Source organism: Sinocyclocheilus anshuiensis, unplaced genomic scaffold (assembly GCF_001515605.1).
Source record: "Sinocyclocheilus anshuiensis isolate Anshui unplaced genomic scaffold, SAMN03320099.WGS_v1.1 scaffold4535, whole genome shotgun sequence".
In the NCBI taxonomy this organism is placed as follows: domain Eukaryota; kingdom Metazoa; phylum Chordata; class Actinopteri; order Cypriniformes; family Cyprinidae; genus Sinocyclocheilus; species Sinocyclocheilus anshuiensis.
The window spans coordinates 18,288-30,693 of record NW_015551264.1 but is presented as its reverse complement, the minus strand read 5'-3'; the positions used below and the strand labels follow the sequence as shown (position 1 = coordinate 30,693).

Here is a 12,406-nt window from a genome sequence, read left to right as displayed (position 1 = left end):
TACCCTCATGGGCAATGTACTGACATATAGCGTCGTTGCTCTTCGAGTGTCCTGAGTTCGAGTCCCAGCTTGCAGAACTTTCCTGTTCCGGACAGGGACCACGGACCTTTCCTGATCCCGTCCTCCCACTTCGCTTTCTGTCAAGATACTGTCCTATCATAATAAAGGCAAAAAAGCCAAAAAGTAAATGCATGTGAAATGAGAGTGTAACAACACTGGTGAGGGGTGCGTGGTTCAGTGAGGTCTGCAGGGGGAGAGAGGGACAGGAAACAAGCGGTGAGTAAGTAGGTCAAGTGCAAAATGACAAACACCTGGTGTGGAGAGACTGGTTAAAAACCACCGGGAAACAGTGTACGAGAGGAGGGAGACTGACTGAGGAATTGTGTGTGTGTGTGTGTGTGTGAGTGTGTGTGTGTGTGTGTGTGTGTGTGTGTCGAATGCTGAGAGATTCCTGTGGATTTATTTATTTTGTGACTGAGCTTGTTTGAAGTGCGATGAGTTTTGGAACTTTGAAAAGTTCAATAAAGATCACGAGCCTCAGTAAAGCCGACCCTGACTTCTTCCTTATCTGAACTATGTTACAAACACGTACCTAATGGCTGTGGAATTGATGTCTCGTCTGGCTTTACATTGTGAAATGGTCACCAAAGAATCTGTGGTGAAATGTGTACACAAACTTAATCTCAGACTAAAATAATCATGGATCGTTTCAAACTTTGAGATTCTTCAGAAGTATATGCAGAGTGTAGGTTCTACACAAACCCAGATATAGCACAGTGTATCACTGTGGGTGGGCCAAGTTTCTGACCACCTAATAGGTGTCATTTATATACATATCCACTTACCTGATGGCAGAAAGCAGAATTGTATTTCAAAATGTTAAATACAGTACAATGCAACTTAATTTCTTAGTAAGTTAAACAAAACGTATTGTTTTTAACACACTTTCCATTAGGTCAAAGTTTTTACAGATCTTGATATGTGCAAAGATGTTGATGAATTTATATCTATCCATGAGTTTCTTTGTTTGCATATGTGATATTTTAGTGACATTACTCTTACTTTATCTCAGGTGTCTGTGGAACCCCAAATCTGATACCCAACACAGTACCTGTCTTAGACTTACAATATCACATCGGTGACAGCATTCATATTCAATGTGCAGAGGGCTACGTAAGGAAAGAAGTAACATCCAACCTGCATCCGATGCACTGAAAAAGATGGCAGCATATCCTGGCACTCTGACCTTCCCCTAAAGTGCATACGTAAGAGTCTTGTTTGTTGCAGAGATACTGGACATTACATGACTGGCGCGCATGACATGTCCGCCCCCTTGTTTTTACTTTAGCTAAATCGTAAACTTTCAAGTTGGTCCAAGCACAAAGTCACACAGAAACACAAGCCTTCTTGCTAGAAGAATGTGTTGTAAAATTGGCGTAAAATATCAAACATGTTCAAAAACTTACTTCAAAAGAGATGTTTGGATCAACATTACGGGAAAATACACATTTACATGTTGAGTAAACCTGAAGAGTGTTATTGCATATTGCACACATTATGCTAAGGTTCAGCGTTACTGCTTAACTGTGGACTCTACTATTAATACATTTAATTGGTTAGCTAAAGCACGTTATCCATGAATTAATAGGGCCTTCAAGTAAAAAACCGAAACCACATCTTGAAAAAAAAGAAACTAGAGAAGGAACATTAACATGAAAATGGAATATGAAATAGTGAAACCCATTCATGTGACAATCCCCTAAATTATGGAAAGAAAAAATACAGTCTCTCACTGACACACTGTCACGATAAAAGGACCCAGAAGCAAAGGCAAGTCAAACTGAGGATTTTATTGTCCACAAAAACTAACTCGGGCAGTCTGCCATTCACTGGCCGTATCCGGCGGTCGCAGAACTGGTCATTGACACAAAAGAACTGGAACATAGGGTAGACTTGACTTGAGAGTTCGGGGTGCCACCCCGGGCTGCTGGGCGAGGAGCGACTACCTCTCAGACTGTACAGACCAGTGAGCAGTGTCCAGAGGAGAGTGAACTGCTGGCAGCGGGTAACTGGGAGACTGGGCAGAAATCCAGGTAAGTCACACGACAGGACACAACTGGACTGGACACGACTTAGATAACACAACTGACAGAATAGAGTAGCCAAGAGACTGACATCGAAGCGCAATAATCTGGCAAAAGACCTTGTAACACGCAGAGAGAAATAGAGAGGAAACAGGTGCAGTCCCAATCAGCGCGAGCGCTGATTGTGATCGTGAACAGCTTAGTCTAGTATAGCACAGCATGAAAAAGAAAAGAAAAGAAAACTACAGTCAAACCCGGCTCATGACAGTACCCCTCCCCCGAGGTAGCGCCCCCAGGCACTCATGAGGAAGGAGACTGGCAAGAGCGACGGAAGTCCTCGATGAGCGAGCGGTCCAGAATGTCCGGTCAGAATGTCCCAGGCCGGGATCCAGCTTCTGTCCACCAGACCGTATCCTTCCCAATCGACCAAGCACTGGAAACCCCTTCCCCGAGGGCGGACAGCCAACAGCTTCTTGACTCTAAAGACAGGAGAACCCTCGACAGGGACAGGGGGGGAGGGTGGGCGGACAACGGGCTTAATACACGAAACGTGGAAAACCGGGTGAACCCGTCTTAAAAAAGGAGGTAATCTTAACACCTTAACAATCGAAAAAGGGGCAATAAATTTAGGCGCTAACTTACGAGACGGAGACTGTAGGGGTAGGTTATGAGTGATAGCCATACTCTCTGGCCACAAATGTATATCGGGGCCTTAGAGCGGTGACGACTGGCAGCCTGACAGGTGCGCCTTCTTGTCTTACATAATGCATTGCGCACCCTCTTCCAGGTACGTCGACAGCATTTGATAAAGGCCTTGGACGGAGGGGATGGAGACTTCGGATTCTTGAGAGGAGAATAGTGGCAGTTGGTAACCTAGACAACAATTAAATGGAGATAACCCGGTAGATGACGATGGTAATGAATTATAAGCATATTCAGCCCAAGGCAGCTGCTCACACCAGGAAGTGGGGTTGTGAGCGGCTAAAGTACGGAGCAAACGTCCCAAGATCTGATTGATGCGTTCAGCTTGCCCATTTGTTTGTGGGTGAAATCCTGATGACAGACTGGCCGTAGCTCCAATCTGCCGACAGAATTCCCTCCAAAACTGAGAGACAGATTGTGGCCCTCGATCGGAGACTATGTCAGAGGGTAGCCCATAGATTTTAAAAACGTGATCAAATACTGTTAGCGCCGTCTACTTAGCGGAGGGGAGTTTGGGAAGGGGGACAAAACGGGCTGCCTTAGAAAAGCGATCAATGACTGTAAGAATTACCGTGTTACCCATGGAAGGAGGCAGATCCGTAACGAAATCCAAAGCGATGTGCGACCAAGGATGAGACGGAATAGGGAGGGGTCGAAGCAGACCGGCAGGCTAGACTTAGATTGGGTGCAGACTGGACACGAAGCTACAAAACGACGTACATCACGGACTAAAGCGGGCCACCAGAAACGTTGGCAGACAGTAGCTTGAGTCCCTCGCACCCCAGGGTGCGCAGCGAGCCTGGAGGCGTGACTCCAGCGGAGAACAGCTGGACGCATGGACTTGGGAACGAACAATTTACCAGTCGGACAATCTTGAGGAATAGCGATGCGAGCAAGGGCCCTCTTTACCTGCTGTTCGATTCCCCAGAATATGACCCCGACCACACGACCATCAGGCAGGATAGTCTCTGTGGATGAGCCGTCCTCCGAAGAACCGAACTGACGAGACAGAGCATCGGGTTTAGTATTCTTAGAGCCTGGTCTATAGGAAATGGTAAAGTCGAACCGTGCAAAGAATAGAGCCCACCGTGCCTGTCTAGCATTTAATCTCTTAGCCGAATGAATATATTCGAGATTACGGTGATCAGTCCAAACTACGAACGGATGGGCTGCCCCCTCAAGCCAGTGGCGCCACTCGCCTAGTGCCAAACGAATGGCCAGGAGTTCACGTTTACCTACATCTTAGTTACGTTCCGCTGGTGAGAGACGGTGAGAAAAAAAAAGCGCACAGGTGGACCAGGTCGTCCTGTGGAGAGTGCTGCGACAGCACCGCTCCCACCCCGACATTAGACGCGTCAACCTCCACTATGAATTGTATAGTAGTATCGGGAGTGATGAGAATAGGGGCAGTTGTAAATAACCTCTTAAGACGGTCGAAGGCTACTTCAGCTGCTTCGGACCAAGAGAAACAGGTCTTGGTCGAAGTGAGGGCGGTAAGCGGGCCAGCAAATTGACTGAAATTCTGAATAAAACGACGATAGAAGTTTGCAAACCCCAAAAATCTTTGGAGAGCAGTGCGCGAGTCAGGTATGGGCCAATCGATAATGGAGCGCATCTTGGCCGGATCCATACTAATGCCCTCGGCGGACACGACAAAACCCAAAAACGTAACAGAATCAGCATGAAAAACGCACTTCTCTGCCTTAACAAAAAGGAGATTCTCTAGCAGGCGTTGTAGCACATGACGCACGTGCTGAACGTGTTCCCGGGGTGAGGACGAAAAAATGAGAATGCCATCCAGGTACACGAAAATGAAGACATTGAGCATGTCCCTAAGGACATCGTTCACGACCGCTTGGAAAACAGCCAGAGCGTTGATAAGCCCGAACGGTAGATCCCGGTATTCGAAGTGGCCTAAGGGCGTATTGAAAGCTGTCTTCCATTCATGTCCCTCCTTGATGCGCACCAAATGATACGCATTGCGAAGGTCTAATTTCGTGAAAATCTTTGCTCCCTGCAAGATCTCGAAAGCCGACGACATAAGTGGCAACGGGTACCGGTTCTTAACAGTTATGTCGTTCAACCCACGATAATCTATGCAGGGACACAAAGAACCATCCTTCTTTTTCACGAAGAAGAACCCCCCCGCCGGCGGGAGAGGAGGAGGGAACAATAGTACCGGTGGCCAGCGAATCTGCAAGGTATTTCTCAAACGCTTCGCATTCGGGGGCGGACAAGGAATAAAGTCTACCACGAGGTGGCGTACTACCCGGAACAAGATTGATGCTGCAGTCATACGGTCGATGGGGAAGGAGAGAAGCAGCCCGGGAATGACTGAATACCGCTCGCAGATCGTGGTACTCCTTCGGGACACCAGATAAATCGCCGGGTTCTTCCTGAAACACAGAAACAGAGGACACAGCAGGCACAGCCGAGACAAGACACTTAACATGACAAGATAAGCTCCAAGACATTATGGTCCCTTCTACCCAGTTAATTTGTGGATTATGCTGAGTTAACCAGAGATGCCCTAAAACGATAGGCGTTAGGGGGGAACGAAAAATAAGAAAATAAATTGTCTCTTGGTGATTGCCAGAAATGGTGAGACTCACCGGAACGGTGGCTCGAAGGATCTTGGAGAGGATGCGACCATCCAGGGCATAGATGGTGGGAGGGTCACTTAATTCTAGAAAAGGAATGTCGTGATCGATAGCCCAGCTTTCATGCATGAAATTCCCCTCAGCCCCCGAATCAACAAGGGCCACACAGGGAAAAGTGGAGCTCCCACAGCGTAGGCAGGCCTCGAGGGAGGTACGTGTCTTGTGAGATGGGGAAAAAGTAGTCGCTCGCCAGTACTCCCCGGTCTACTGGCGACCCCTCTCTTACTGGACATCTGGCGGTGAAATGCCCCAGAGCACCACAATACATACAGAGACCCCCGTAATGCGGCGCTGACGCTCCTCAGCAGAGATATGCAGACCTCCTAGCTGCATGGGCTCGGGTTCAAATTAGGCCACTACTGGAAGTGGGACGGCAGGCGAAACCATCCGTTGCTCAGAACCGGGGGTGCGGGCGCTATGGCGCAACGGCGCGTCTCAAAGCGCTTGTCGATCCGGATGGCCAGTTCCACCAGCTGGTCCAAGCGGGATGGCAGATCATGAGCAAGAATCTCCTCCCTTATCTCCCCAGAGAGACCCTCCAAGAAGCGAGCAGTGAGGGCCGGCTCGTTCCACTCACAAGGTAGGGTGCGGAACTCGATTGCATAATCGGCAGCAGGCCACTTCCCCTGGCAAAGTGTTGGAAGTTGTCGAGACGCCTCAAGACCATAAACAGAGCGGTCGAACACTTTTATCATCTCCTTCTTAAATGAAGAAAAACGATCGCAGCAGTCTGCCTCCGACTCCCACACTGCCGTTCCCCAGTCACGAGCCCGCCCAGTCAGGAGAGAGAGCACAAAAGCGACCCTGGAGCGATCCTCTGCATATGTTATAGGTTGGAGGGAAAAAACCACCTCACACTGCGTCAAAAAGGCTTGGCACTCAGTGGGCTGTCCAGAATAGCAAGGAGGATTGTTTATGCAAGGTTCTGGAGAGTTACGTGGCTGAGGCACCACCGGCTGCTCAGGGCGCAGGTTCTGCAGCAGATTGGTTAAATCCATCACCTGGGCTGACAGGCTCTCCACGGCGTACCTGGCGGCGGCAAGTTCCTCCTCGTGTCAGCCCAGCATAGCCCCCTGCAGCTCCACTGCTGAACAAATTGGAGTCTCCTTCGCTGTGTCCATCCTTTGGCCAGATTATTCTGTCATGATAAAAGGACCCAGAAGCAAAGGCAAGTCAAACTGAGGATTTTATTGTCCACAAATATTAACTCAGGCAGTCTGCCGTTCACTGGCCATATCCGGCGGTCACAGAACTGGTCATTAACACAAAAGTACTGGAACATAGGGTAGACTTGACTTGAGAGTTCGGGGCGCCACCCCGGGCTGCTGGGCAAGGAGCGACTACATCTCAGACTGTACGGACCGGTGAGCAGCGTCCGGAGGAGAGCGAACTGCTGGCAGCGGGTAACTGGGAGACTGGGCAGAAATCCAGGTAAGTCACATGACAGGACACAACTTGACAATGCAGGACTGGACTCGACTTAGATAACACAACTGACAGAATAGAGTAGCCAAGAGGCTGACATCAAAGCGCAATAATCTGGCAAAAGACCTTGTAACACGCAGAGAGAAATAGAGAGGAAAATCAGCATAAAGAGGGAACAGGTGCAGTCCCAATCAGCACGAGCGCTGATTGTGATCGCGAACAGCTGAGTCTAGGATAGCACAGCACGAAACAGAAAAGAAAAGAAAACTAGAGTCAAACCCGGCTCATGACACACACACAATGCTCAGACTCAGCTGGGATTCAGTCTCTCTCTCTCCCTCTCCCAGGTCTGCGGGGCACTTATCTCTCGTCTCGCCCCCAATCACTGGAATTAGAGACAGGTGTTAGTCATCATTCACTTGACGTCCTTATCACCGCTCGTCTCCACACCCGTTCTCCCGCTGTAGCCTTTTGCCTTCCCACACCCCCATTGCCACATAACCCCACTGCCCGACTCAGGCCAGGGAGCCGTCCGGCCTACAGCCCCTCCCCCCTCATTTCTAGAGAGGAAGTCGGCCACAGCCATCTGGGCCCCCGGCCTGTGGACCACCTTGAACTTAAAAGGCTGTAAAGCTAGATACCAACGGGTGAAACATGAGATGATGGTCTTGTATGAATGGCACAACAATGGGCCTCAGGATCTCGTCACGGTATCTCTGTGCATTCAAAATGCCATCAATAAAATGCACCTGTGTTCGTCCGACTCAGGCCAGGGAGCCCTCCGGCCTGCAGCCCCCCCCCTCCATTTCTGGAGAGAGGAAGTCAGCTACCGCCATCTGTACCCCCGGCCTGTGGATCACCTTGAATTTGAAGGGTTGTAATGCTAGATACCAACGGGTGATCCGCGCGTTGGTATCCTTCATACGGTGGAGCCACTGGAGGGGTGCGTGGTCCGAACAGAGAGTGAATTCCCATCCCAGGAGGTAATAACGAAGGGTGAGGACAGCCCACCGAATGGCCAAACACTCTTTTTCAATGGTGCTTTATCTGCTCTCTCTCTTTGAGAGCTTTCGACTCAGATACAGCACCGGCCACTCCTCTCCTCCGATCACCTGGGACAGGACTGCACCCAGCCCCCTGTCTGACGCGTCCGTCTGCAACAAAAAAGGGAGACCAAAGTTAGGAGAGTGTAAGAGCGGCCCGCCGCACAGGGCAGCCTTTACCTTGGTTAGGGCCTCCGTCCACTGGACCAGATCTGGTGCTTCCTTTTTAGTGAGATCAGTCAGCGGGCTAGTGAGCTCCAAATAATTAGGAATAAACCTTCTATAATATCCCGCCAGCCCCAGGAACTGTCTCACCTCCTTTTTGGTCTTGGGTCTTGGGCAGGCCGCAATCGCCGCCGTCTTGTCAATTTGGGGACGCACCTGCCCATGACCCAAGTGGAAGCCCAGATACCGTACCTCCACACGCCCAATTGCACACTTCCGCAGGTTCGCCGTGAGTCCAGCCACCCTCAGCGATCTCAGGACAGCGCGCAGATGTTCCGGCGTACGTGGCCGGAGGATCTTGTCCATGAGATACTTAAAAGTGGCGGGAGTCCCAAACAACCCGAACGGAAGAGTAACAAATTGGTGTAATCCGAACGGCGTTGTAAAGGGTGTTTTTTCCTTGGATAATGACGACAAGGGGATTTGCCAATACCCTTTCGTTAAATCCAGTGTCGAATAAAAGCGAGCCGAACCTTACCGATCAAGTAGCTCGTCAACTCGGGGCATTGGATAAGCGTTGAATTTCGACACTGCATTCACCTTTCTGTAATCAACACAGAAACGGACGGAGCCATCCGTTTTAGGCACTAAAACTATTGGGCTCGCCCAGTCGCTATGCGATTACTCCCAACTCTAGCATGGCCGTTAATTCATCCTGTACCAATTTTTTTTGTGTTCCGGTAAACAATAGGGACGGCTGTGCGCCACTTCCCCGGGGATCTTTTCGATGTGGTGCTTTGTGAGGTCCGTGCGACCGGGCAGGGGTGAAAACACATCCGCAAAATCTGCTTGCAACTTGGCTAACTCAGTGAGCTGCAGCGGCGAGAGGTGATCTCCCCCGGGGACCAGAGCAAGCGGATTGGTTTTGACAGCCGCTTCTGGTCCAAGATCTTCCTCTGCCGAAACAGCCGCTGCTAACTCAACCGATGTCACCTCATTCCAACGTTTTAAAAGATTGAGATGATAAATTTGACATGAATTACCCCTGTCCGTTTGCTTTACCTCATAATCGAGATCCCCCACTTGCCGTGTAACAACAAAAGGTCCTTGCCACTTCGCAAGTAATTTAGAACTAGATGTTGGAAGTAATACAAGCACTTTCTCTCCCGGTGTAAATTGACGCTCTCGCGTACCCCTGTTGTACAGCCGACTTTGTCTGTCCTGAGCCTGGAGCAAACTCTCCATAGAAAGCCGCGCCAAGGTGTGGAGTTTTGCTCAGAGGTCCATGACATACTGAATTTCACTACGGCTGTTTGAAGGCCCCTCCTCCCAAGCCTCTCTAATGACGTCAAGCACCCCGCGGGGCTGACGACCATAGAGGAGCTCGAATGGGGAAAACCCCGTGGAGGCTTGTGGAACCTCCCACACCACGAACATCAGGTTAGGGCCTGTTGGCACAGCTCCGTCCACTGGACCGGATCTGGTGCTTCCCTTTTAGTGAGATCAGTCAGCGGGCTGGTGAGCTCCGAATAATTAGGAATAAACCTGCGATAATATCCCGCCAGCCCCAGGAACTGTCTCACCTCCTTTTTGGTCTTGGGTCTTGGGCAGGCCGCAATCGCCGCCGTCTTGTCAATTTGGGGACGCACCTGCCCATGACCCAAGTGGAAGCCCAGATACCGTACCTGCACACGCCCAATTGCACACTTCAGCCACCCTCAGGGATCTCAGGACAGCGCGCAGATGTTCCATATGCCACTGCCAATCATTACTGTGTATAATGATGTCGTCGAGATAGGCAGTGGCGTACGCGCTATGTGGCCGGAGAATCTTGTCCATGAGCCGCTGAAAGGTGGCGGGAGCCCCGAACAACCTGAACGGAAGAGTAACAAATTGGTGTAACCCGAACGGCGTTGTGAAGGCTGTTTTTTCCTTGGATAATGGCGACAAGGGGATCTGCCAATACCCTTTCGTTAAATCTAGTGTCGAATAAAAGCGAGCCGAACCTAACCGATCAAGCAGCTCGTCAACTCGGGGCATTGGATAAGCGTCGAATTTCGACACAGCATTCACCTTTCTGTAATCCACACAGAACCGGACGGAGCCGTCCGTTTTAGGCACTAAAACTATCGGGCTTGCCCAGTCGCTATGCGATTCTTCTATTACTCCCAGCCCTAGCATGGCCGTTAATTCATCCTGAACCACTTTTTTCTTGTGTTCCGGTAACCGATAGGGGCGGCTGCGCGCCACTTCCCCGGGGATCATTTCGATGTGGTGCTCGTGCGACCGGGCAGGGGTGAAAACACATCCGCAAAATCTGCTTGCAACTTGGCTAACTCAGTGAGCTGCAGCGGCGAGAGGTGATCTCCCCCGGGGACCAGAGCAAGCGGATTGGTTTTGACAGCCGCTTCTGGTCCAAGATCTTCCTCTGCCGAAACAGCCGCTGCTAACTCAACCGATGTCACCTCATTCCAACGTTTTAAAAGATTGAGATGATAAATTTGACATGAATTACCCCTGTCCATTCGCTTTACCTCATAATCGAGATCCCCCACTCGCCGTGTAACCACAAAAGGTCCTTGCCACTTCGCGAGTAATTTGGAACTAGACGTTGGAAGTAATACAAGCACTTTCTCTCCCGGTGTAAATTGCCGCGCTCGCGTACCCCTGTTGTACAGCCGACTTTGTCTGTCCTGCGCCTGGAGCAAATTCTCCATTGACAGCCGCCCCAGAGTGTGGAGTTTTGCTCGGAGGTCCAGGACATACTGAATTTCGCTACGGTTGTTTGAAGTCCCCTCCTCCCAAGCCTCTCTAATGACGTCAAGCACCCCGCGGGGCTGACGACCATAGAGAAGCTCGAATGGGGAAAACCCCGTGGAGGCTTGTGGAACCTCCCGCACCACGAACAACAGGGGCTCGAGCCATTTATCCCAATTTTTGGCGTCCTCCTTCACAAACTTACGAACCATGGACTTTAACGTGCGATTAAATCGTTCCACCAAGCCGTCTGTTTGTGGTTGATAGACACTGGTGCAAATCAATTTAATGCCCAAAAGTTCGTATAGTTTGCTTAACGTACGTGACATAAACGCCGTGCCTTGATCAATGAGAATCTCTTTGGGGATCCCCACTCGGGAGATGACTCGAAACAGCGCGTCTGCCACACTCTTTGCAGAGATGGTGCGTAGCGGCACTGCTTCCGGGTATCATGTTGCATAGTCCACCAGAACTAATGCAAAACGATGTCCGCTTGCTGAACGTTCTAATGGCCTGATGAGGTCCATACCAATTCTCTCGTAGGGGACCTCTACCAGTGGTAATGGACGCAATGGCGCTTTTAAACTGGCCGGAGGATTTACCAGCTGACATTCACGACATGCCGCACACCACCTGCGGACGTTCTCGTGAATGCCCGGCCAAAAGAATCGGGCCATGAGTCGTTCACGTGTCTTTGCTTCCCCCAAGTGGCCTGCCATGGGACTACAATGAGCCGCCTGGAAAAGCATTTCCCGACAGCTTTTTGGGACTAATAACTGGGTTGTATTTCTTTTTGTCTGGGAGTCTTGGGTCACCCGATGCAACCTATCTTTCATAAGGGAAAAATAAGGATAAGAGAGTGGTTGATCAGGCTGGAGAAGCTGTCCATCGATGGTGCGGACCCGGTCATACGCATTTTTAAGCGTCTCATCACGAGACTGCTCAAGAGGAAAGTCATCTAGCTCAGGGGACTTAAGCTCCGCCCTCGCTCTCGTTTCCTCTGAGTCAGTCTGTGAAGGTCCCGAAACTGCATCTCCAGTCTGCGCCACCACTTCTCCGTTTCCCAGCCCTGTCTCCCAAGAAGCATCCGCACACAAAACCCCCAATAATTGTGTAAAGGCTGGCCAATCTGTACCCAAAATCAGCGGATGCCTAAGGTGGGAATTAACCGCCACCTTCATTCTATGCATTTCCCCCCGAAATTGAATACTAACAATGCCGTGGGACTACTATGAGCCGCCTGGAAAAGCATTTCCCGACGGCTTTTTGGGACTAATAACTGGGTTGTATTTCTTTTTGTCTGGGTATCTTGGGTCACCTGATACAACCTATCTTTTATAAGGGAAAAATAAGGATACGAGAGAGGTTGGTCAGGCTGGAGAAGCTGTCCGTCGATGGTGCGGACCCGGTCATACGCATTTTTAAGCGTCTCATCACGAGACTGCTCAAGAGGAAAGTCATCTAGCTCAGGGGACTTAAGCTCCGCCCTCGCTCTCGTTTCCTCTGAGTCAGTCTGTGAAGGTCCCGAAACTGCATCTCCAGTCTGCGCCACCACTTCTCCGTTTCCCCG

General features: G+C 50.3%; 1 protein-coding gene across 1 annotated transcript in view; it reads left to right on the top strand.

Annotated features, from left to right (window-relative positions):
• Positions 1–1,207: 1,207 nt before the first annotated feature.
• Positions 1,208–12,406, top strand: part of LOC107663447 (uncharacterized) — a gene marked incomplete at its 5' end in the record, with an annotated part of 26,823 nt that continues 15,624 nt past the window's right edge. Inside the window, one exon of the mRNA XM_016453688.1 lies at positions 1,208–1,265. Coding sequence (XP_016309174.1) covers positions 1,208–1,265 — 58 coding nt within the window. The remainder of the gene's footprint in view (positions 1,266–12,406) is intronic.